This window comes from Callorhinchus milii, unplaced genomic scaffold, assembly GCF_018977255.1.
Source record: "Callorhinchus milii isolate IMCB2004 unplaced genomic scaffold, IMCB_Cmil_1.0 Scaffold14, whole genome shotgun sequence".
Lineage (NCBI taxonomy): Eukaryota > Metazoa > Chordata > Chondrichthyes > Chimaeriformes > Callorhinchidae > Callorhinchus > Callorhinchus milii.
This window is the reverse complement of record NW_024704755.1, coordinates 3,696,438-3,722,313: the sequence shown is the minus strand read 5'-3', so window position 1 is coordinate 3,722,313 and position 25,876 is coordinate 3,696,438. Positions and strand designations below refer to the sequence as shown.

Genomic DNA, 25,876 nt, shown 5'->3' with positions numbered 1-25,876 from the left:
ATTTGGATATTCTTAAGCTTGAGTTTCCAAGAATCAAAATTATGAAACCTTGTTTGCTATAAATATCCAGTTGCTCTCTTTTTCGTAACGATAAAACAATGCTACTTTTAATGAACGATAACCTTTTTTTCCTTTATTCTAGAATATTAATAGCAAAGATCGTCACTTTAATGAGAAATGGTTCCATGGGAAAATGGGTAAGGAGGGCAGGCAGAAGGCTGAGAAACTGCTCCAGGAGGTTTGTTTGGAGACGGGGGGACGAGACGGAACATTTTTGGTCCGAGAGAGCGACACATTCCCAGGAGACTACACGTTATCATTTTGGTACTGGTCTTTGTTCTAATCTTTATTTAAAACTCTGTTAATATGAACTGCGCTAAAAGCATCGATCCAGGTGAAATGTTCAATATACTAACAATAATCCTAGTATTTGATACAGTGCCTTATCACGCCTTCGAGACGTCTCAAAGCGCTTCACAGAATATACTGTAAAGTGAGTTGACTGTATATTTTGTGGGCGAAACGTTCAGTAATGGACGAGCTGGTTGTTAGCAATATCATTGCTCGAATCTCATTGCTTTTGACGAGCAATCTTAAAACTCAAGGAGTAGAGTAGTTAAAAACTGTGTGATCAGCATTCACATTCCCTGCACTAGATTTGATCCCAGATTATCACAGTCAATGAAACATAATGAGGAGTGGTTTACAAAACTAGTGTTTGGCTCTGCTAAATTAAATGAGCAGCTTCCATGCTTTGTTAACTTGCTGCCTCTTGTGAATTTAATTCCCACCTCAGGAAAGCATCAATGAACAGCAGCCTTTGTCTTGTACGAGTTGAATGGCATGTTCGATTCATCCCATGGTTTGATTTGATTAAATTATAAAAACAGCAAAATAAGAATCAGAACACGCAACTGAAATATTGCCATTAGTTCAGAAGTGATGAAAATCTCTTCTCTTGTAGAGTCTCGGTTAAAATTGCTCGTACCTTTCCCTTATGAATACAGTCACAAACTGAAATATATATTATATAACTGAGCCTGTTGTCTTTGGCACTGGTGTCACTGTTTGGAGCTTTGACTGGAGGATTTTTCTTATCATTGGAACTGAAAGGGAATTTCTCTCTCCCAGTGTCCTGGCCAACAGTCCCTCAAATAATATTGTTCATTCACTTCATTGCTGTTTGTGGGACATTGCTGTGATTGCTGTGTGCAAATCGACTGCCATGTTCATCTACAAGTACACAGTCACTGCACTTCACAATAAAGTCCTGTGAAGAGCCTCGATACATCTTTTCGACGTGATAAGGCATTGTATTAAACACAAGGATTGGTATTATTTCTTACCAGATTCGTATGCTGTATTGATAACTGCTGCTTCCTATATGTGTGTGTGTGTGTGTGTGAGAGAGAGAGGGAATAACAAGTTAGCACAAAGTGAAGAGACAAACTGTGAAGAGTTAGGACAAAATAGATGTGTGCATTGTAAAGTGCTCCGAGATGTTATCCTATGTCAAGGGTACTATATCAATACATTTGTTGTTATTGTTGTTGTTTTGAATCCCCTTTTACCTTTCTACCACCAGGAGAAACGGGAGAGTCCAGCACTGTCGTATACGATCGTTTACAGAAGCAGAGAGCACCAAATATTTTCTGACCGATAATTTAACTTTCACCAACATTTACGATTTGGTTCAACACTATCAGAACTCGCCATTGCGATGCAGTGAATTTGGGTTATGTTTAAGTGAAGCAGTCCCTTGCCCGAATCCTCACGAATCTCAGGAGTAAGTTTTCCAACAGAAATCCCTTGCAGTTGTATTTTTTTAACAAACTCACAGTCTTAGCCTTATCAATGATGAATTAATTTAGTGTTGAGTGATAAGGGTGACAATGACGACTTCAGGATGCTTGTTGTTATATGTGGTGACTATGAAGATAATTTGCAGTCGCTTCAAGGCTACATGTAATAGTGTACTATATTTTTCGGTAAGGATGCATCATATAATTTGAGGAAATTGGCACAAAGGGAACATTCCCTTTCAATTGCCTTTTAATATCTACTATGCCAAGCTCAAACAGCTGTCCGTGCAGTTTGTGTGTGCGAAGTGCGCTCAAAGCACATCGTTTTTGTGAACTCCTTTGCAGTGTAAGGCTTACTTATTAAAAGAGACTGATAATAACAGGATCGTAGTGGATACAGATCTACCGGCCTTTCAATACACAGCCACTCGAGAAAGGATAAGCCCTTTCATCCTGCCTGTGGGGTTTCCTGAAGCAGAGCAGGACTCATCTTATTACTGTGTTGTGGCTTGAGATTCCCATTATGAGATTTTCTGGCAGAGGTGTAGCTCTGTGTTGTTTGAGCAGCAATTACTTGCAGGGGTTCTACAGCTCCTTCAGACAGGGCTGGCTGCCAAGCGATAAGCGGTAAGGAGTTCTCACGTCGGGACTTTGAACTCACCGTCTTGGCTGTCACTCCAACATAGTGCGGGGGGGTGGTGTCATTGTATGAGACGTTAACCTGAGGTCCCATCTGCCTGTTCACGTGGATGTTAAAGAACACCTGGATGCTATATTCGAAAAGAGAAAGGGACATTCTCCCGGCGCCTGACCAGCTTTAAAATTGTTCATTCACTTCATTGCTGTTTGTGGAACTTTGCCATGAGCAAATTGACGGATAAAAATACACAATCACTACCTTTTACAGTGCACTCTGCGGGAAGTGCTTTGAGATGGTCCCCCAGTATGAAAGGCGACATGTCGTGGATTATCATGATCCATAAAGGATCACGTGAGACACAAAACCTTCCACACAAGAGACTTGATTGAAACATGAGTTGAGTGGCATAACGGGCAAGAAAGCTGAACGTCCCATAACTCATATACTTGTCTTCTTCAGATGGTACTACAAAAACCTAAGTCGAGGGGAGGCCGAGGACATGCTCCTTAGGATACCCAGAGATGGTGCTTTTTTGATTCGAAAGAGAGATGAACCCAATTCCTACGCCATTACTTTCAGGTGAGACGTTCAGGAGGAAAGTCAGGACGATTTTTTAATGTCGCAAAAAAGAGTTAGGTGAATCATACATATATATATATAAATATATTATATTGTTAAATATATATATCAACTTTTAAAATTCTGCCCATACCCAGAGCTGAAGGAAAGGTTAAGCACTGTCGTATCAACTACGAAGAAGGAAAGTATGTCCTGGGGGCTTCAGCGGAGTTTGAAAGCCTGGTCGAACTTGTCAGCTATTACAGAAAGTCCACGCTATACAGGAAAATGAAATTGCGTTACCCTGTCACGGAGAAGATGCTCGAGCGTTACAGTGCGGTACGTGATCCTGGATTATTGCACGCCTCCTGCTTCAGCTGAGAGGGTGGGACAACCTGGGCTCTGACATTAAGGAGACCACTAATGACGGATTGGGCAAAATTGGACCTAGTATTTTTCTTCATCCCTTGAACCATTTCACTTAACAACTCATGTTGCTTTTTTTATTTTTGAAATGGCTCTTTTGTTTTGCTTTCAGGAAAAAAACATTGGATGTCTATATGGTGTAAATTATGTGGACCCAAATGAATTAACACCTTCCAAGGTAGGATTCTTCTTGAGCGACAACAACAACAACAAATTACATTTGTACAACGCTTTTTACGTCGGGAGGACGTCCCAGCAAAGATGGTTGCAAACACAAGAACTTTCAACTTATGTATAATTGCCTTTCATGTGGGGTAGCGTCTCAGAGTGTCAACAATTATTAGAAGCAGATATTTGTGGCCATTCTTTCAACCCTTTGGCAAAGTATCTTAGTGATGCTTGGACACAGTCGAGAGCCCTTGTAAGATGTGCTGCAGAATTTGATAGCATTGTTGCTCTCCAAGGTCAGTTCCAAGTTGATTCCTCTTTTGTATTTGTAGACAATTTCATCTCATTAAATACCTTAAAGGAAACTGCGAACAATAATTTACATAAGGGCCATTAACTTTCCAAAGTTAATGCTCTCCTCGAATCATCCAAACATAACAATGGTTCCCTTAATAAACACTGCTCTGAAACTCTAGGGAGATATAATTGAATTTCAGTAAAACAATTGCATGTAATATCATACTACAGAACTAGAGATTAGTTGGTTGATTTAAGGACTTGAAAGTCACATCCCACCATTGGATGGCAAGTCCTCAAATTCTTTGAATTGTTTACAAACTCCCCAAGCATATACACACAAGCTTATGTTTATTGCTCAATAAAACTGTGAGGAGTTATTCGAGAAAAACAAATTTACTTGTTTTTTTCCAAGAGTTTCCAACTCCTTTGTTTTTGCTTCTTTTAAGAAGATAGAATCTGCGTGAACGAATTCAACACAGAGGGATTTGTAGGGCAAATGAGAATCCTCCAGGAATAACGACTTAACATGCAAAAGAGACATCTTGAAGCGCTTTGTACAACGAGACGAATTAGGCATGAAGTGAATGTGATGGAGGAAACTAATTTGTGCCAGCAATGTCCTGAAAACAACAGTGGTTGTGTGGGGGGGATGAAGCTGTTTAACTTTCTGTTAATGTTTCTTCAATGATCCGTGTCAGTTTTTAGGGTTCAATGCGCCCTCCCCACAAAATATTCACGTTAATGCTTACAGAGTCAACATACACTTTTTGAGTCATTTGTTTAGTTCTGATTAGCACAGAAACCTGCCTGAAACCTTGTTGCACGAGCCAGTTAAGTTCTTTGGCAGCCATTTGTACGCAACCGCGGAAAAAGAAAAAAATGTGGTTTTTAGTCCTTCTTCAAACAGCAATGAAAAATAAGCACTTGAGCGCTCTGGTTTCTGAAACGAAATGAAATGAGATGTGTTCAAAGCAACTGTTTAGTAAATCCGCACAGCTCTGTCTCTGATTGCTATTACTGAGCTTCGATTTGACCTCTTGTGAGGTGGCACTAAGCCAGTTGAGGTCAAAGTTTCCAGGAAAAAATGACTTCATACTACAAAACCAGATGTGTCAAAAGAATTTAAAACATGACACAATAATCTCTGTTCAGATAATCCAGTGAGCCAAGCAACTGAGAGAAAAATATCCTCCTCTATATGCTCTCCATTCTCTCTGAAGCTGTTCAAATGTAATTAGTTTGATTGTTTTCATTCCCAGGGTACAGTAAAATCTTTGTACGAATATCAGGGTCAACAGGCAGATGAATTGACTTTTCCCAAAGGCGCCATTATCCACAATGTCAAAAAGACCGACCATGGATGGTGAGCTACGTTTCTTCATCTTGTGCCTGCTGACTCGACTTCGCACTGGGCTGGGCTAATTTTACTCCTTCTCCCTCTTCGAGTCTCTCTCTCCTCTCACCTACTGCAGCTCTTTCCGTTCTCATTTACTATGATCCACTGTGAAAAAAGGCAGAGCATGGATTCATAACATCGCAGTCTAATTAATAATAATACCAATAATAAAATGCAGTAGATGTGAAACAGAACGGAGATTTGGAGGTTGCTCAGTAATGGTGCTTTACAACTCGATGGACCACCTATGAGTTTTTAGAGGGCTGTGTGTTAACTTTATTGAAGAACTTGGAATACAGTGGCAGTGAATAACTCAAGCTTTATTCTCACTATTTCTAATGTTCACTGAATCCCTTGGAATCACTCTCTATATAATCATTACGTTTCTTTCAATCAGACAGCTCTCATACTGTGGCTCTTTCAGTCAGTCAGCGCGTTTGAAGTCAAAGATCTTCAACGGCTTATGAATTCCATCTCAGTGACTCTGAAAACAAACAATCCTTGTTCTCTCAGTGCACCACAAACCCGCAGAACATTGAAAGAAACAAACACTGAGATTTCTCGCAAAAAAGCTCAATAACATTCTGTATTAAAATCTTCTATTTAGGTGGATGGGGGACTATGGGGATCAAATCCAGAAATTATTCCCAGCTAACTATGTGGAAGAATTAGCCTCTAACACTCAAGAGGACATAAGTAATCAGGTAAGAATCGGTAACCTCTACTGCTGTCAGTTACTTGTATGTTTATGATCTCAAATGCTGGAGTGTTTTGATGAATTTATACCTGTAACCAATTAAATGGTATCAACTCTGTCCTGTAAATGAATCACCCTTGTTTCATTTCCACAATTCCCTTCCAGGGGCCATTTTGCAGCTGTGTAGATGAAAATACTGTTACCTGCTTGTGAAAGCATGATTCTAGCAGTGTCTGCGTTGCTGTCGGTAAACATTAACAGCTTGAGAACTATATACAGTCAATTGCAACATCCAAAACCTTTCATAGCCGAAACCAGCACACGAGAGAGTGTCTTGTGAAGTTATGTGAAAAATGAGCCATTAGTGGGAAGTGTGCTGTTATCACTCGCTGTGATATCTCGGATTAATTTCTGCTCCCATATTTTTGTACGGAACATCGTTAAAATAAAGGAACTAATTGTAAATGTTAGCGCCGAGCCAAGATCTTGTAGCATTGCTGATGAGTTTAACAATCAACCCATGACACATCTTATAAAAGTCAATAGCGAACTTAGCCCTGGTCTCATTCGCTTCAAGACTGTTTGTGGGGCACAGTGATTGCTGGAAAGTGTAGTGACTGCGTATTTATAGGCAAATATGGCAGCCAATTTGGGTATCTGCAAACAACCATGACTTGGATGACTAGCTTATCTGGAGGATTGTTGACCAGGAAACCAGGAGAAATTCTCTTCACTTCTGAAATAATCTTTATCATCCATGTGAACCGGCAGACATGACCTTGGTTTAACTTTTCATCTGAAGGACGGCACCACTGACAATGCAGCGTAATATTACATTGGAGTGTCAGCTTGGGCTCTGGGGCTTGAACCCACAACTTCTGACCCAATACCTGTAAACCTTGACATCTTTTTCTTTTAACATGTCTTTGTTATTCAGATAACAGAGGATAATCCCCTAGGAGTAATGTGCAGGGCAGTTGTGGAGCTGGTTAACTACAATGTTGGTATGTATGGGTTGATTTGAGCAGTACAATAACGTGCTCTTGTGAATGTAAATCCTTCACTTGGAAGGATTATTATTATTACTATTATTACAATATATTCTGTGAAGCGCTTTGAGACATCTCAACAATGTGAATCAAATGCAAGGATGATTATTATTAGTATTTTTATTATTGGTTGATCAGTCCAAGAAAAATTTCAAAGGCCTTGCATTAAGGGTATGATGTCAGGACGTGACTTACAGAATGTCGTCCGTTCAATATCTGGAACAGGAAGGGTGGCTGAGGCCGGGACTCTGGACTCATTTAAGAAACAGCTTGCTAGTGTAATGGGAGGACAATTGGGTGGGCATTCTGGAAGGGTGAGAACAAATGGGCCTAAGACCGAATGGGCTTCTTCATTCAAAGCTCGCTCACGATCTTGTGATATGTGGAACGAAAACTGCAAACCCAAGGATTGGCAAATAAAAACTCTCCCTCCCTCCTGCGCTAAACTGTAAAAGCAGCTTCATTTGCTTTGCATTTCTCGTGTACAAGAAAACAGTAAGAGCTGAAATTTTGCTTTGCTTTAACAGTGAGGCAGGCATCAGGCAAGAATGGAATGAGCTTTGTCTTTACCATCGTACCTAAAGAGGAGGAGAATGGCCTGTCGCTTGACCTCGCTGCTGATACAGTGGAAGAGATGTTCATATGGTACAATGAGGCCATAAAGAGCTGCCAGAAAAAAGTACAGCAGGTATTGTCTTGGGCAGACGGTGTCTTGAGAACATAGAAAGAATAAAACTGTAAATAAAGGAGCGTGGGGGAAATGCGGAGTGCATTTTGTTCTGGGATGAGGGTATCAGGGGATATGGGGCAAAGGCGGGTCTTTGGAGTTGAGGTGCAGATCAGGTGTGAAATAGCGGAAAAGGCTTGAGGGGTTGAACGGCCTACTCCTTTTCCTATGTTCCTGTGATTGACACCAGTGATAATTAGCACAACACATATCCCAGCTTCCTCCTTCCCCGAGGGCTGATGGTTCAACCAGTGTGGACGATTTAAATTGATGAACACTGATGAGTGTGGGTTCCTGTCACATTAGTGCATGGTCACCCAGTGATTCTATTTCATTGAATTAACAACGGGAAGTTGAAGGTAGCCATTTGAGTTAGAACATGAGAAAGAAAGGAACGAGGTTGCCCCAGACAAAACATCAAGATTGCCCTTTCCACAGACTTCGTAAACCCTACCCTGCTGTGGTTTGTGCCCAGTCACTCTATCACCAGGGAGAAAAATCCACCTAGATAGTCTGACCCCCAAAGATAATCCATCCGAAACTTGAGACTATTTATCTGGAACCCACCTCTCCACTATTCACCCTAGCTTGGTGTCCAAGGACAAAACTCCTCACTATTACACTCACTTCGACCTCAATCCTGGACTGTGAAAGTATTTCATGCAGTTTTTAGATTATGTAGTTTGTCTGCCGAGCAAATCTGCTTCCCCTGGCCACACGCAGTTGAAAGTGGCTTAATTTCCCATGTGTGAGCGATGATAGATTTATAATCTGTCCAAATTACTCCACCAGAATCGGTAGGTTTAACAACCAGCTAAGAATCACCCACTGATGTCTCATTTCCGAGATACTAATATTGGATTCAATGAGCCACGTTGAATTAAGCATAGTGCAGCAAAAATACTCTTCCCCCAAACTATGTAAGAACATTGTGGAATAATAGTGCTGTTGACACCTCGTGGTGGAAAGCAAATACTGTACCGACGGTGTGTATAATTTTATTGTACAGCACAACTAACAGGAAGGCCAATTTATACATGTCAGATAATTTCAGAACTGGAGTAACAACTAACCATTGGAACAAACTATTATCTTGTAGTTACCAAATATGTCTGTATCTCTTTAATACAATCGATATCATGTAAATTCTCCTCTGACCCCAGCACTGAATTCCAGCACACTATAGAAATGTACAACAGTACTTACGTGTCAGTGTTTCCTTCTGCACAAACAATCTATCCTAATCCCAATTCCCTGTTTTTCCCTGTATCTTCTAACACCCTTTCTCTGGCTTGTGTTTGTCTAATTCTCTCTTAAGTACATCAACTCTGCCCTTGAAGCCTCTCTCCCTCCCTCCCTCTTCTTTACTCCTACTGTGTGAAATGCCTGATCCAAACATAGCTACAACGACAACAATAACTTGCACTTATATAGCGCCCTCCACGAAGGGTAGCGTACTCAGAGAGTTTGAAATCTAGATTCCACATCTTTGTGTTCCCAATTATCCAATTATCCCCCACTTCCACTTTCCTATTTAATCTCGGTGCATTAGGTCTCATTAATTTAAGGCCAAACTTTATTTCAATGCATAGGGCCCAGGAGGTTTTGGATGGAACTTTTAAGGAACCATTTATAATTATTATTAAAGAGCCAGTTACGTAACCTGCATTTTACTGACATTAAAAACCAACCCACTAGTTAACAAAGCTTTGGACACGAGCTGAGATGTGTATGTCCACAGCTCTCCTTGTAATTGATGACATTATTCATGCTTCTCACTTTTAAGTGCTTCACTGCTGGAAATGGTAAACAACAGTCAGTGTTAACTGGGTATTAGGTATAATCCTATTATACTTGTAAGTGTTGCTGTATTTCTGGTTTTATGTCTGCAGATTCCTTGACTGAGTGATTGTTGGGCTTTGACACTACGATTTTCCAAATGCACATGTGTAATCTGGTTCCAAAGCCTTAATTTATCACTGGTAAACTTGTAGTACGGTTTTCCGCTGACTTTGCTCAGAGCAAAAGTGCAATATCTCAAAAATAGCTTAATGAGGTGATCAATATGTATATCAGAACTTTCTGTAGCAAGTCATGCACAAAATCCATCAAATGCCTATCAATTGGCAGGAAATTGGATCAATAGGTGTCATAGACACAGGACAATGAGGAGAAAAGTACCATAAATAAAAAAAGGTATTGGTTATTAGGTGCCGTGGACATTAGATGCAGTGCATATTTGCAGGGCATAAATCTTCTCCTGTGTCAATGCAGCAGAAACCAATTTCCCAACTCTGTCTTTAACAGGAGCAGAAACGGAACCAAATGGAGAGGAAACAGCAGATTGCCAAGGAACTCTCTGATCTGGTTGTGTATTGCCGGCCAGCAAAGAATAAGGAAAATTTTGGTTAGTGTGTTAAATTGATTTCACTCAATCCATCCTTCAAACTGGTGCCCATTTACAGGGATGATGATTTCTACACAGCACCTTTCACATAAAGGCCACATCTCAGAGTGTTTTACAGAACGAGATTGATTAGAAATGAAGTGAATGTGCTATGTAGCCAAAGGTGGCAGTGAATCTGCACCAGTAATATCCTGCTCACAACAATGAGATAAGCAGCCAATTCATTTGCAGTGTTTGGACTGCATTTGGATGAGGAAGAGAATATATCTATACTGAAGAGGTGAAACAAAATCCATCAATGGCCTGTGATGTCCCATTTGGCATTACTACACCTACAAAATACAACACACTCCACGTTGTAGGAAATCCTGTGATGAGCTTTGAGATGTTCTCCAGATGTGAAAGTTGCTATTGCAAGAATTATTATTATCATTATTTGTTTACAATGGAGAATTCTGTTATAATCCAGTAATGTATGGATTGTAGTTTTAGCCACTGATTTGACTGATATTTGCCGATATTTTTAGTATGGTCAATGGTTAACCGTATAAAACATATCTTGTTATCAATCTGTTTCAAATTGCGCGCCAACAATATCGCCTCTTTTGTCTCATTTGTTGAAGATGCCGTTGATTACAAGGAAATCAGATCGTTTGCAGAAAACAAGGTGGAAGCCATCATTAAACAGAAGTCCAAAGCATTCCGAGATTACAACCGTAGACAGCTGTCCCGAATCTACCCCAAAGGCCAACGCATTGACTCCTCCAACTACGATCCACTTATCCTGTGGCAACACGGATGTCAAATGGCAGCACTAAACTTTCAAACGCCAGGTAAGTTCTCCCTCCCCCCATTGGGTCATTGTAACTCGCAGTTCCTTTTGACACTGTGGGAAAAAAAAGGTTTTCAGCGTCTCATTGGAAAACCTGCCCTGTTCCCATTTGGCCGCTTGGGGGAAGAGGTTTGTTGTGAAAACGATAACATTATTGGAAATAGAAAAAGACCCAACTGCAAGATGTTGAATTAAATGTGGTACACAGGACGAGCTAAGCACTTGAAAACCGTTGGACAATTTTAGGGAATTATTTTATTTATCCACATGTAATATATCCGCAGAAAGCATTAACAAGTTGTATTTATACAGCGCCCTCCATATAGGATAACATCTAGGAACACTTCACAAACATAGGGTCAGACATTGAGCTAGGGAGAAGTGGGAGGTGGCTGTATGCATTGTTGAAGAGTAATAATAATAATCCTTGCATTTGATATAGTGCCTTATCACGTCTTCAGGACGTCTCAAAGCACTTCACAGAATATACTGTAAAGTGAATTGACTGTATATGTTGTGGGTGAAACGTAACAACCTTATCTCAATCAGTGCCTTTCTTGTGCGCTAACGCAAGACATGGTCGAAGAGTAATGATAACAATCCTTACATTTGATTTAGCGCCTTACCATGTCTTCGTACTGTAACTCGCAAGTTAAGGAAGTCTTTCTCGCCACTAAGTCAAACTTTGTGTTTCACAGTCCGCACAATATGTTCCGTTTCATAGATATATTATATACATAACCGTAACATGAGGTGAACTCCAATGGGACATCGTTTGGAGTGACCACTTTTAAATAATTTCCATAGCTTGGCAAGGTGACACCACTAGATGGCGCCTGTGTGCCTTTTATAAATTGTATGTCGATTTTTGACTTATAATTAAGTTTTTTTTAAAAAAAATCTTGCATTAGCTCGCGCGCAAGAAAGCACTGAATGAGATAAGGTTGTTTGGTCAGTTAAGCCCGCTTCCTCAACACTCAAGAGAAAAGCCACCCCTATCACGGCTGCTTCTACAATCTGTATGAATATTTCTGTTACAGATAAATCTATGCAACTTAATCAAGCTTTGTTTTCTATGAATGGGAGAACGGGTTTCCTGCTGCAGCCTGAATCACTGAGGAGTGATAACTCAGCAAAGCACAGGACACAATCCATCAACATCAAAGTAAGCCAATTGATTCCACGTCTAGTAGCAATGCGTCACTTGGCTTGAGAAAGAAATGCAAAGTTCTTCGATGTAATGGCAATAAAAGTACAAGGAGAGAGAGTCACAGAAAGTGAGAGACAAAGAGAGCTACTCCATCCTAAGCACAGCTTGTTCTTAGATTTAGAGCTTTTGAATTAAATTAGGAAACAGTGGTCTGAAATGCCGAGTGATCACTGGTTATTGCTGACACAACGGAGCTTTGTTATGAGGTGGGGAGAAACCTTAAAATCCCAACCCACCTTAACAGGCTGCTCACAGGTCTTCAGGTGTCTATTAGTTCCCATGTCCTGTTGAATAGTCGGGGCTGGGTTTCCAATGTTAACTAATGTTGGCTCATAACCCAAACTAGTCATTGCCTCATCACCTACAGGTGAAAATGTCAAGTTTGTGGCGGAACTGTTCATCAGCGCTGAAGTGTCAAGTCCCGGACTTCCATCACGTATACTTATGTGTGGATTTTAGGCACATTGTCTTACGTGTGTTTCTTATTCTCATTGTCTCCGCAGATTCTCGGGGCTAGACATCTACCCAAACCAGGCAGGAGTATAGTTTGTCCTTTTGTAGAAGTGGAGCTGTGTGGGTGTGACAATGACAACAAGAAGGTCAAGACAGTAGTGATGAGTAAGTGTGAACGTGCGGAATGATTCTTACAGCGGCAGAGTTTGCTGCACTTGTAGATTGCAACACAATCAACAACATCGACCACAACTTACATCCACATAGCACCCTTCACGCCGGGTATAGTGTCTTGAAGCGCTTTTATCAAAAATGATTTCACTAAATTGTACGTGAGTGTTTTTTGTTTCACTTCTGATGAAACTGCCTTCAATTTTCCAATGACAAAGGGACGGAAAAGTTTTGCCGTCTCAGAGGGAACGCCTCATGCATGAGTTGCAATAAGTTTTATCGTGTGCCTCTTTGTATTTCAGATGACAATGGACTGAACCCAGTTTGGCTGGGAGGACCGGAAGAAATCAATGAAGAATTTATTGTCCAAGATCCCTCTTTGGCTTTCCTTCGCTTTGTCGTTTATGAAGAGGATATGTTCAGTGATCCGAACTTTTTAGCACATGCCACTTACCCCATCAAAGCGATCAAGACGGGTTAGTTGAACGGAAGATAAATTCAGGAGTTTTCTTTTTGTGTGTGGGTTATAAGCGATCATAATTGTGGGTGAGGAATTTTAAAACAAAATGACTTTACAGGTTAGGATTAGTTGGAATTTCATGCCTACACTCCCTTGAACACCGATATTGCCATTCTGAGGTCAGTCTTACCCATTCACATTTTAAAAGTTATCTTATCACCCTTCTCCGTTTAAGGTCGAGACAACATTGTGACTGACGTAGTTATTTGGGATGAATCATACTGAAAAATATGCTGATCAAAGCAATCAGCGCTGCTGAAATTGTCACTATTCAGCCCACTTACAGATGGGCACACTTGTTGCAGTGCAGACTTACAGGTTAAATTTAAAATAAGTATTGTGCTGTATTTGTCATGCATCCAAATAACACCGCTGTATGTGCTGAAGACTGATCCTGTGTGTTTCGAACAACAGTCAGCGAGACAGCTCAAGGGCAGGTGTGTCAGGAATACAATTGAGGTTTCGCGGAAGGCGGCCTTTCACATGTTGCAAAGCAGTAATTTGGCTATTTGAAGCTTCTTCAACGCTCACACAGGAATCAACAATAAAACCGATATTGTTCAAACTTTTCGGCGAGTAGCAGAATTGCATCATACATCTGCCAGTCCTGGCACAATGTGAAGTCAATGCATACCCTGGTCCAGAGATGAATTAAGTCCCCAGGCAGCTTTACTGTATTTTATTTTAGTTCTGATGACAAACTACTGCTGCTTGTGGTATGGTAATGTCTAAGGTCACTGTGTCTCAGGAAAGAGATGTGATCTAGTGTGACACTCTTTATTCCAACAAAAGGTCTCAATTTAGTTCCAGTGGAATCCCGAGGGAAATGAGAGAGACAAGAGAGAAAGAGAGAAAGAAAAAGAACAAACAATGAAAATAATTAGAAGTGGTCAAAATTGTCAAGTTAACCGAGATAACTTGGTCAATGTCTTCAAATGCTGATCTATTTTAATGACAAATTGTTTGCAGAATTACTTAACAAATGCTTGTTCTACATATCTCCCATAGGGTTCAGAGCTATTCCTCTGAAAAATGGATTCAATGAAGACCTTGAATTAGCAACTCTTCTTGTCCAATGTAAAGTGCATCAGCTCGGGGTAAATACTGTGCATTTTTATAACTGAATTAATTTATTTAAAGGAGGTAATGTCATCTATGGACTGTTAATATTATAATTAGCTTCATGGAGCAATCTTTATTGGGGGGGGGGACATGAGTACTTTTTTCTTTCAATTGTCCACACAAGACAAAGTAGATGGATAACATCTTCTGAAGTAAACCTCTGATGGTGTAGGATTGATGACCCGAATGGCATTCTCCTGTTTCAGTGTCTCTAAGACTTATTTTGGTAATTTGCTTTGCATTTGCTTGAGGGTTACATGATCTCCAAGGGTCAGTGAAGTGATACAATTACTGTAGAAGGCAGAAATAGTAACTTGTACTTTGTTTAAAACAAATCAATAAAGAAACTCCACTTACTATTTTCCAGGAGGGTGAAGAAGAACTTTATTCCTCCCGTCAGCAACTACAGCAGCGACCGGGTGAAGGGTTGTACGACAGTGCTCCAAACAGACAGCGGCTAGTGGAAGGGTTGTACGGTACGACTGGACCTAGACAGCGACAAATCGAACCATTTGTGTATGAACCCAACGTACAACCTGCGTTCAGGGGCGTGGGCTACAGAGAGCAGGTTCCAGAAGTTCCAAAGAGGAGGTATGTGAGAGATACAAAAGACATTTTCTCAATCCATCTACTGTAGCCTTACAGATAATTCATCGCCCATAAAATATGCAGTCAATTCGCTTTACAGTATATTCGAAGATGTAATAAGGCGCTGTATCAAATGCAAGGATTATTATTATATCTAATGAGCACCAGTTGCTTAGATATTAATGTGTTTTCGCCTATATTTGGTACTGCTGGCTTCACATCTGCAACTTTATTCTTATGCTCTACAATGTTGTTGACAGGCCTGGTGTAGTTAGGTCCAAGCAAAAAAATGTGAAAATACCTCGGCTAATTTATGGAATTTTATAAGTCCATAAATTATAGACCCTGGATTGTCCCTATGGATGGGAATTCAGCAAAGGGCAAGAGCATCATATTCAACATGTCACCAGCCCAAACCTGTTTCACATTAGCAATTTGATTAAATTTGTGCTTTTTTTAAAAAAAAGTATAGTACGTAGTGAAGACTGACTCAAAATGGTTACCAGGTAGGGCCAGGACAATGGAGTGGCTCTTTTCAGAAATATCTTGATACTATAATAGGGAGAGGGTTGGGTTGGGAGGACGAGATCAAGTGCAGACTTTTTCGTCCGAATTTTTCTTGCGAACTTGTCATTTAATAACTTTTGCTTGTCGTCGAACAGGGGAAAGTTATACTTTCATGTCCTGTAGTCTCATTGTTTCGCTGCTTGCAATTGCTCACGATAGCACTGATCATGCGAAATGTCAGCTTGCTGTTACTGGGGCTGCTTTGAAATGATCCAATGCCCTAGTTTCTTTGGAAAATCTTGATCAGCTATCAAGGCACAGGTTGAATAATGTGCAGGAAGCCAAAGTAATTTTATGCCTTCTGATGATTTCTTTTTCAGAGTTAAGGACAAGAAATCCAACAACAGTAGCAAATTCTATCCATAAATCAAGTCTGCCACCTTGTCCTGTCCTTGATACCATCATCAATGTCATTTGTACTGTACATCAAGAAATATCATTTGCTACGCAGGAAGGAATCAACAGCGTTTGAAATCCACGGTCAATACTTGAGCGACACATCAATTGGATCCATTGCGTAACACCCAATTATTAGTGTTGAGTAATTGGGATCTAGGATATAATAACTTTATTTACTGTTATGAATTACTGTGAAAAAGATTGACCACTTCTCCATTTGCCTTCAACCTACGACAGGGCTCTCTCATTCTTATCTCTCTCTCATTAGGGAATTTCGGCATTAACTCTATGGTCAAATAAGATACAGCACAAGTCCTGTTTATTGATGTCCTGTTTTAACCAGAAAGTGAATTTTTAACCTCTTCGGCATTTATTTTGGAATGGTTTTGGTTAATTTAATGCTGAAAATATTAAATATTGCCATTTTTGCATAAATGCTAAAGACACAGTGTGTGTCGACTCTTGTCATACTTTGCACAGAGCTGTTTGTAACTTGTCACCCAAGACAAAAAATCCTTTTGTCCCTAAGTCCAATAACTTGCATTATTAATATATTTTACACAAGAAAAGTTGAGATGATGAATATCATTGGCCCATTTGATTTCATTCTTCCAGAATACTAGAAACCATCTGGACCAAACCATCAGCTATTTGCTAATTGCACTTGTTCGTGTTGCTGATGGCATTACAATGAAGTCTACCAAATCGTAAGCCTATCAAAGTCACTTCATTTAGCAGTAAGGGGTTTATTTTTTTCTAATTAACCTTTTGGGGGACCACATTTTCAATTGGATTTAAGGTCATTCGAATCCAAATACTTTCTACACCTGGTGCGTCTTGTCCTGTAACATTTCAAAAGCCTGAGTTTAATTCCTTAGAAATAAATGTTAAAAGCACAACACAAATTACAGTGACAATATGTAATCACCCCTGACATTTTTAAAACAATCTGAGGTTAGGGTGTTGAGATTTTCTCATTCTGTTGTAAAATTGTGATGTATCATCTTTCATCCAGGTAAATTGTGAAAGAAAAGCCCTCACACCTGATCATTGTGCCACTTTAGCGTATTGTTTGTGGGAGGGTCAATGCATTTACATTTTCTTAAAGGTGCCAGTACTAAATATCATTTATACCCCAAGTGGGCAAATGTATATAATAAATATATATTACAATCGGTTATGCTAAAACTGTTGTGTTCCCAGATGGTCCAGTTTTTCTGTATTAATCCTTACAACAATATATATCGGCTAAGTTATGGCTGGGTCAAGTTGCAATGCCTCTCGTTATACCTAATTGAGATAAGCTAGCCAGGGTTTTGCATCTTCTGGTTTGTATGGCTTATAGTGATACAGTAGGGGAGATGCTTTTAATGGCTCGATGACGAAGCGAGACAATTTATTTTTAGATACGATGAATTCAGTGCTAAAGAAAAAAAAGTCTTATTTTTGTTGGATTGTTTTTCGAATGGTGAACTGGGGTTGCTTTAGTATCCTTACACAGCTAGTGTTTCAGAACTGGAAGTAACAGTACTGTATGCAATAAGTAATCAGATAATACAAGTGGCGGGCTGGAAAGCTAAACATTTTCAATAGCAATGAATCCCGGTTTTACACGTGGGTGGAATGGGTCCAGCGTTTTTATTTTCTCCCCGTTGCAAAACAGGGAAACGTAGATAATTTTAACTTATCTTCCAAAAGTGAGATTGATTGTGTAAAGGGGAAATGTGTGAATCTGAACATTTATGAATTTTTTTTTGTTGCTTCTTTTTGTCAATTATTTAACGTGTGCAAATAAAGATTGATATTTGGTGCGTATGTCTTCGTTCAGGGTATTCTTAATATTTACTGCCAAGTATTGCGAAGAGCTATGGTGGCACACGTTATGTGCTGACTGTTCTAGATGCTGTAAAAGAAACACTTCGGTTTAATGTTGCCACTGCTCTTAGGAGTGTTTGAGGTTAATTTACCAATAGGATTGCGCTCAACTTTGAAAGGCAGTCAACTCAACCGCACTGAGATGGCCCATCGGGCTGGGAGCCCACTGTGATCTTTTCGATAAGGTTACAGGAAAACTAGAACAAGTGGCGGAGAATGACACCAAGCCAGGGGTAGGTGACCGTAGGCACGGTCGAAGAGGAAGGCCTTCAGATGCAACCTGAAAATGGGGAAGGAGGGAGCAAGGTGGAGGGATAGTGGAAACATGTTCCAGAGTCTTGGGGCAGACTGGCTGAAAGCGCAGCTGCCGATGGTGGAACGGAGGCTTGAACAAGCAAGGAGCAAATCCAGGGTTGATTCTGACCAGTCGTGCGCACAAGCTCCAGTCTTTGTTAACTTTGGAAAGAAGGGAGAGTGTAAAAGTCACAGTTGCAGTTGTGAAGCATCCATTATGAAGTAGAGGTAGTAGATTTCAGGTGGCCGTCCAATGTAGAGCTCGTTCTTCGGTGATCAGAAATCACCTCACGATGCCTGGAAACTCAGTGAACACCTAGTGCTGCTTTCAAGCAAATCAAAACTGCCAAATGTGTAAGTGTGCAGAAGTTATCAAATTGAAGCCAAGCAAGGGGGAAAATGAGAAACATAATTCACTCCCCACGTAAAAGGACTGTTTGTCATTCATTTCACTGTTTGTGGCACAGATTAGCTTCACTGTCTGCCTGGCTAGCAATCAGTGCAAATCAAAGAAAGTGGGTGACGTGTTTTGAAATGTTTCGACATGACAAGGTGCTATATCAAATGCAAGTGCTGTACTGCATTTTATAATAAGACAAGATATGGGAGACAGACAAGTCAGACACAGTGGGAATGAACTGTTAACCATGTTGAAAAGTGAACAAATCACATTCAGGCAAACAGCTGGGATCAGAGAAAATAAAGATAAAAGTCTGTGCACCGAGAGATAAAGTATTGGGTAACCGCAGAAGCTGGAGATTAAAAAGGAAGAATTTATAGAATTATGAAAAATACAGAAATGAAACAAATTGAAATATAATACAAAGAGATAGGGAGTGGTATACAGAGCTGACTGAGGTGGTATCAACAGGATAGATAGACAAACATCCTAATAAAATCAGTACAAATTAATGGAGGTTTAATGGAAGAAACCACAAACACTAGTTTTTGTTTAACTTTTTAATGTGTGCAAAAGTTGTCATTTAAAGCCTATTATGCAAAAGAACAGAATATGGTAGTTGCAGATATCATTATAAACATAATAAAAATGTCATTTGACTTACAAAATGGACCATTATTCACCATAGATTTAGTAGTAGTAAAATTAAAACATTTCGTACAAAGTATTCAAGGAAAGTGCATTAAAGGTACCAGAACTGTATCCTTTTACTAAGAGAAAAATATTACATTTGTGAATCAAGGCACTTCATTTACATACAGCATTAACAATCTTAAAACACACTTTCCAAAGAAACAGATGTGTTTGGGGATTTCAAAGAAACTTCCGCTTTAGGACGTCCCTGTGTCTATGTCACTGCTCTGCCTATAAAGTAGGTTAGTTCTAAGATTTACAAATTCTTAAAGCATGATTCAAATCTGTAACCTTTTGAAATTACTGTCAGTTTGCTAAAATAAAGGTGCTTAGTACCATACATTATTATTATTACTGGCTCACACTGAAGGTGTCAGCTACCTGTACAGCACTAACTACAACCTGCCAAGAGACTCTATCTCAGCTTGTCCTGAGCAAGAGGCAACATGCGGTAGAATGAAGCTGGAGCATGTTGCTGTGCAACAACTTACAGACTGATTTGTAACTCAGCAAGAAGCTTAATTCCACACTGTGATCCAATCAACATTGAACCCGTTTTATTCTCTGAGAAACCCTATAGCTTTGTACGTGCTGCTCAAATTTGTTACAGGATTTGTGGTGGAGTTCAGTTTTCGGTGGAGATTTTAACAATGACGAATACACAAGTCCATCTAACTTCTCATGTGCAATTCATTTCAAACTCTACACAACTACTATACTTTGTGTGTGGTCCCAAAAACGGTGTGGCTAACATTAATGTGGCACCACTTTTTAACAGGGAAATTTTTCAACAGCCACAAGGAGTATAGTGATGCTATCACTCTTCTCCATTAAAAGCGGTTAAAGGAATACAAGAGGGTATAGAGTAAGAGCAGAGACTTGTTAAATAGAGCTCCCAGGGATTCTTCGAGGGAAGCTAGCACCAATTTAGGCTGAATGACTATGAATCACCCTCTGCTGTAATTTCTCTTACTCTACGGGAAAGTGAAAAACGTACCATCAATGATGTCCTGAAATGACCTTATGAAAACATCACCTTAGGAAAAACTCAAAATAATGCTTACATGAGTTAGGATGAAACTCCCGGGAGCCAAGACAATATTACAGCAGACAACAATATAAAAAACACCACATTCAGTAGAAAATGTTTTACACCGTACGTGGCTTGGTCGCGACCGTGACCACGAGCTTTGAACCACTCGACTACCTCCCTGAGGCTAAACTCCAGCGGTCTGTAACCCAACTCTCTGCGGGCTTTCTCCATGCTGAAGTAATGAGTGACTCCGGTTTTGTAGACTTCTGTGCGGGTGAGAAGCGGTTGGAAGTTGTAAACGGGGCTCACGAGAGAATGAACCATTTCTGTGAGGAATGCAAAGAAATAGATCAGGGCGAGTGGCAGCCGAACTGTGGGGTACCTGTAACCGAGGCCTTCCACCAGAGGTCTCAAAAACTCAAAGTTGTTCACTGGTTTGCCGTCAGATATAAAATAAGCCTGACCCGCAGCTGTGTGACTTCCCTCTGCCAAAAGGTGTTCGGATGCCAGTATGTGAGCAGAGACCAGGTTGTCAACATGGACAAATTCAACTAGACTATCCTTTGCTCCGTACACAAACTTAAAGATTCCACTCTCTATATAGTGGACTATTCTCGGAAGGTGCCTTTGCTCACCAGGCCCATAGATGCCGGCTGGGCGCAAGGCACAGGTCAGTAAAACACCCTTCTTGTTCTTTACTTTCGTGCCATTTGCCTTCAGCACTTTCATCTCTGCCAACGATTTGGTCCTGGAGTAGTGATCTGGATGAAGGTGCAGTGGTAAGTAAGGAAGGGATTCGTCCCCATTTTTAATGGTTTGACCCCCAAACACAACATTGTAAGTACTTGTGTAAACCAGTCTTTGTACTCCATTCTTCAGGCAGGCCTGGATCAGGTGCTCAGTCCCTTTCACATTGACGTCCTCTATCTGCCTTTTGTTTAGCTGTTCTCTACCAGACATCCCGTATGAAGCTATGTGATAGACACAATCTACATTCTGTAGAGCAGTCTCCACCTCCCGGTAGTTGCGGATATCTCCTTTTACAAATACTACTTTGTCAGGCAATGCTTCGGTGGGTTTGCTGATATCAAAGAGGATCACCCTTACTCCTCGCTTGTGCAAGGTGCAGCCCAGTCTGAAACAAAAAACAAGGACAGTGAAAAGCTCTTCTTTCTGTTAGAAACTTACAGCACAGAAGAAGGCCATTCGGCTCATCGTGTCAATTCAGTAAGTTTATTGCATTAGAAGCTCACTGGCACAACACACGAAAATGTGGTAGAATATACAGAGCTTAATGGCTGTTTGTGGGATATTGCAGTGTGCAAAATTGACTTCCAGAATGATCTATGTTTCTGACACCCTCCTCTCCTGGCTAGTGACATCCCAAGTCGATTCATGGACTATTTTCAAGCTTTTCCATTTAGGTCAAGTATTAATATTACTAATTTAAATTTTTATAACTTAGATGGGAGAAATATCAAACAGTGATGTAAATTTTGTCCAAGCCCCGATCATTTGGATTTTTTGCCAGTCTATCTCTCACTACATACAGAGTGACTGTGGATCCCTGACTGTCCAGGCCTAGGGATGTCCTCCTGACATGAAAGGCGCTATACAAATGTAATTTGTTGTTATTGACTGAATGAACCTCGTCTGTGGGTGCCTCAATTTCACTTATTAGGACTGGCTTCTTGCAGGCACAGTTGCTAAATTGTCAGTTGTTGGAGCAGAGGCTTGTGTTTTAAATTAAAAATATTTGCCATTATCCAGTTAATTTCCCCCCATGCCCCTATCCACATAACCTTTTATATTTTTCTTTCCATTTTCAATATTTATTTAATATTTGTCAAATTCGCTTTTAAGAGGTAGTGAAGTCCATGTATTAAAGACCCTAAGTATTGCAAAAAAAATCTCCTGGCCTCCTTCTTAATATTTTTGGAGTAATTATGTCAAATTGATGTCCTCTAGTTACTGACTGGTTGATCAGCCGCTGATAAACAAAACGCTGAAAGCAAAAAATAATTGCTGTATACCCTGGCTGAATTAACGGACAGACTGGGGTCAGTGCCCATTGCAACTCAACAATTATATAGAATAAAATTGATGTGGGACAGTTTGTGCCTTTGCAAGAACACTGAGCTATTGTAACATAATATGATCGAGTCCAGCTTGTCATGGCCAGTGCAAACAGAAATAATTGGGTTCGATTTTAACAAACTTTTAAATACAGCTCATTTTGAAGAAGGGTTGAGCTGATCCCGTGAGAGTAGCTGCAGGTTAAAAGTCACGATAAGCCCATTTTTCTACATGAAATGAAAATGCACACTCTCCTGCCAATTTAAATCAATCAAATTCTGGTATTCAGCATTGGCAAAACATCCTCTGTATCTGGAGAAATATATACCTTCTTACTTAAAAGAGAAGGAAAAGTTCTCAATATCCCACAGCCTGGTTTGTTATAATAAGCACACAAGCCCAGTAATAATAATAATAATCCGTGCATTTCATATAGTGCCTTATCACGTCTTTGAGACGTCTTAAAGCACTTCACAGAATATACTGTAAAATTGTGGGTGAAACGCGGTAGCCAATTGCACACAGCAGTGTCCCACAAACAGTCGTGGATTGAAGTGACCAATTTATTATTTTTTTTCTTGAGGGATTATTATTAGGCTTCTGGAGTAAGGAAACTTGCCCAAGGTTTCGCCCTGTCAGGAATCAAACCCGGGTGTCAACTTAAAAATCCATATGGAAAGATGGATTATTTATTCCATGCCAAATTATTTCTGTGCAAAGTCAGTGAGCCCTGGCTCATGAAGATACAGTTAAACACTGATTCATGTTTGAAGTTTACTGAATCACAAACTGAATTGCTGCGTCATTTTGTGCCTAGTCTCTGCCTGTTTCTCCGGTATCCTGGCCAACAATGCTCCAGATAAATTGACCATGGCTGTTTGTGACACACTGTTCACAAAACGACTGCCATGTTTGCTGACAAACACAATCACTGCATTTGACTGAAAATCCCTGTGAATTGCTTCCAAATGTTTTGTTGTTAAAGGCACTCGTTCAAATGCAAGGATTACTATTATTATTGTTATTATTATAACTAAATAAACAATACAGGGAATGTAACACTAGGAAATGTACACTTTAACATAGCATGTTAAATTATTACTCCTATATGCGGCTTTTATTTGAACGGCATTCCTGCTGAATAACCACTGATGTTAAGAGTGTACGTACCTGTGCCCAAAATAACCTCCCCCACCTGTGATTAGTACGGTTTCTGTTAATGAACTCTTCACTGAGGTTTCCATGTTCTTGATTCAAATGATCAAAAGTAGTGTGGGCTACTGAAGATAAAGTTTTAAAATGAGAACTTTGAAGATAACAGCATCTGATAGACGTTGAACATTTTCTTCAAGTACAGCAATATTTGGTGAAGATGGTTACACATCTGATCACATGTGTAAGACGTGTAATCTATAAGACATCTCCTTTCTACACTAACAGAAAATTAGATTCTAAGCAGAACATGCGTCTGTTGCCTAAACGTATTGAAGATTTGTAACACTTAACACTATAAAGTAGGATCACAACAACAGCAAAATTACATTTATAGAGCGCCTTTCATGTCGGGAGGACGTCCCAAAGTGCTGAACAGTCAGGTGTTGGGGCCCGAGCATGGGGGAGGGGGTGGTGTAGGGGTGAGGGAAGGCAGAGAGGTGGGAGGGAGACCAAAGGCACGGTCGAAGAGAAGGGTCTTGAGATCGGCCTTGAAGGAGGTAAGGGAGGAAGCGCTGCGAAGGGACCGTGGGATGGAGTTCCAGAGTGTGGGGGCAGAGAGGCTGAAAGCCCGGCCACCGACGGTAGGGCGTGTCGGGCGGGAGACACGGAGCAGCCGGAGCCAGAGGAACGGAGGGAGCGGGCAGGTCGGTAGGGACAAATCCACGGAACAGAGCCGTGGGTTTGCCTCATCGCAACTGATGTTTGGGATTTAAAAACAAAATTCTAACCACGCGCGCGGCAAAGCAGTCCTGGGGAAGACGGCCGAAGCACAGGGGCCGGTCACAGCCGAAGCCGCGCGCGCATGTACTTGCGGTAACTCTCGTGTTACCCCAATGACCGTTGGCAGACAGTGCCGTCAACGGGCGAGAGGTGCGGTTTTTTTTAAGCTGATTAGACTCCAGCAGTTACCCCCCAACCAACGCACCCTCTGGGGGTCGCCCCCCCACCCACCCACCCACATCCCTGAGCTTTGGCTCTTGCCAACCTGCGCCTAACATTTTGCGGAATTAGGTCAGCGGAGGGTTTAACCCCTCCAGGGAGGGAGAGAGGGCGAGAGGGGGAGAGAGGGCGAGGGAGGGGAGAGAGGGAGAGGGAGGGGAGAGAGGGAGAGAGGGCGAGGGAGGGGAGAGAGGGAGAGAGGGCGAGAGGAGGGGAGAGGGGAGGGAGGGGAGAGAGGGAGAGAGGGCGGGATGGAGGGAGGGGAGAGAGGGAGAGAGGGGAGGGGTGGAGGGAGGGAGAGAGGGAGAGAGGGCGAGGGAGGGAGAGAGGGGAGGGAGGGGAGAGAGGGGAGGGAGGGGAGAGAGGGGAGGGAGGGAGAGAGGGGAGGGAGGGGAGAGAGGGAGAGAGGGCGAGGGAGGGGAGAGAGGGAGAGAGGGCGAGGGAGGGGAGAGAGGGAGGAGGGCGAGGGAGGAGAGAGGGCGAGGGGGGGGAGGGAGGGAGAGAGGGCGAGGGGGGGGGGAGGGGAGGGAGGGAGAGAGGGCGAGGGAGGGGAGAGAGGGCGAGGGAGGGGAGAGAGAGGGAGAGAGGGCGAGGGAGGGGAGAGAGGGAGAGAGGGCGAGGGAGGAGAGGGAGAGGGGGAGGGAGGGAGAGAGGGCGAGGGAGGAAGAGAGGGCGAGGGAGGGGAGAGAGGGCGAGGGAGGGGAGAGAGGGAGAGAGGGCGAGGGAGGAAGAGGGCGAGGGAGGGAGAGGGCGAGGAGGGGAGAGGGAGAGAGGGGGGGAGAGATGGCGAGGGAGAGAGGGAGGGAGTGCATTCCATTCCAGCAGTCCATGGCTGGGATGTCCGGGGGTGGGGGGGGGGGGGGAGGGGGCAGGTGGGAGGCCGGGAATTCTCAGTTGGCTTTGGAGACGCTTAAGAGCAGCGGCGATGGGTTTCCTCCGGTGTCAGACACCGGGCTGACTCCACCCTTCCCCCTCCCCACCCCACCCCCAAAAAAAAAAAAACCTAAGCACTAAACCAACCACCGGCTCACCATTCCCCCACTGAACCGTCCACTGACCTGAGCGCCGCCATTTACACTCACCACCACCCACACACACCCCCCCACACAAGCACTGACAGGAAGCAGCGCGCGTCACGTCCGACCCCGCTCCGCAAGCCCTCACCCGCATCACGTGACGAGGGTCCCGGGGGTGAGGGGGGGGGTCGTTATGAGAGGGGTAGTTTCCGGCGCCTGCGCTGTGTGTGCGGGATTGCCAGGATCAAAGATGGCGGCCGCCGTCTTGCCTTGACGCTCGGCTCTGGCGGCAACACGAAGAAA

The 25,876-nt window shown here is 41.9% G+C and overlaps 2 protein-coding genes across 6 annotated transcripts in view; one reads left to right on the top strand and one right to left on the bottom strand.

Annotated features, from left to right (window-relative positions):
* Positions 1 to 17,847, top strand: part of plcg2 (phospholipase C, gamma 2) — a 59,808-nt gene extending 41,961 nt beyond the window's left edge. The window contains exons 16-32 of the mRNA XM_007889266.2: positions 143 to 324; positions 1,586 to 1,786; positions 2,902 to 3,021; positions 3,159 to 3,339; positions 3,539 to 3,604; positions 5,154 to 5,257; positions 5,898 to 5,994; positions 6,925 to 6,991; positions 7,564 to 7,724; positions 10,071 to 10,170; positions 10,794 to 11,003; positions 12,043 to 12,167; positions 12,716 to 12,830; positions 13,139 to 13,312; positions 14,365 to 14,453; positions 14,846 to 15,069; positions 15,954 to 17,847. Of these exons, the coding sequence (XP_007887457.1) occupies positions 143 to 324; positions 1,586 to 1,786; positions 2,902 to 3,021; positions 3,159 to 3,339; positions 3,539 to 3,604; positions 5,154 to 5,257; positions 5,898 to 5,994; positions 6,925 to 6,991; positions 7,564 to 7,724; positions 10,071 to 10,170; positions 10,794 to 11,003; positions 12,043 to 12,167; positions 12,716 to 12,830; positions 13,139 to 13,312; positions 14,365 to 14,453; positions 14,846 to 15,069; positions 15,954 to 15,999 (2,262 nt within the window). The 3' untranslated portion in view covers positions 16,000 to 17,847. The remainder of the gene's footprint in view (positions 1 to 142; positions 325 to 1,585; positions 1,787 to 2,901; positions 3,022 to 3,158; positions 3,340 to 3,538; positions 3,605 to 5,153; positions 5,258 to 5,897; positions 5,995 to 6,924; positions 6,992 to 7,563; positions 7,725 to 10,070; positions 10,171 to 10,793; positions 11,004 to 12,042; positions 12,168 to 12,715; positions 12,831 to 13,138; positions 13,313 to 14,364; positions 14,454 to 14,845; positions 15,070 to 15,953) is intronic.
* Positions 17,848 to 19,146: 1,299 nt separating this feature from the next.
* sdr42e1 (short chain dehydrogenase/reductase family 42E, member 1) lies at positions 19,147 to 25,651 on the bottom strand. 5 transcript variants are annotated; one of them, XM_042340184.1, is made up of 3 exons: positions 25,589 to 25,651; positions 23,574 to 23,683; positions 19,147 to 21,462 (listed from the first exon to the last, which is right to left on the bottom strand). In XM_042340184.1, the coding sequence occupies exons 2-3, from the start codon at positions 23,645 to 23,647 to the stop codon at positions 20,364 to 20,366; spliced, it is 1,173 nt and encodes a 390-aa protein (XP_042196118.1). In that variant the 5' UTR covers positions 23,648 to 23,683; positions 25,589 to 25,651; the 3' UTR covers positions 19,147 to 20,363. The 5 variants fall into 5 exon arrangements, with proteins under 5 accessions (XP_042196118.1, XP_042196119.1, XP_007887454.2 ...); XM_042340185.1 differs by having other exon boundaries at positions 23,574 to 23,680; positions 25,589 to 25,649; XM_007889263.2 differs by having other exon boundaries at positions 25,616 to 25,649.
* Between the last annotated feature and the right edge of the window lie 225 nt (positions 25,652 to 25,876).

What these genes read in the sequence shown, in the direction of transcription:
- sdr42e1 (XM_042340184.1), bottom strand. Translation starts at nt 23,647, where the DNA reads ATGGAAACCTCAGTGAAGAGTTCATTAACAGAAACCGTACTAATCACA. An exon ending in GGAGGTTATTTTGGGCACAG is followed by an intron (nt 21,463 to 23,573) that starts GTACGTACACTC and finishes TTTTTGTTTCAG; the next exon opens with ACTGGGCTGCACCTTGCACA.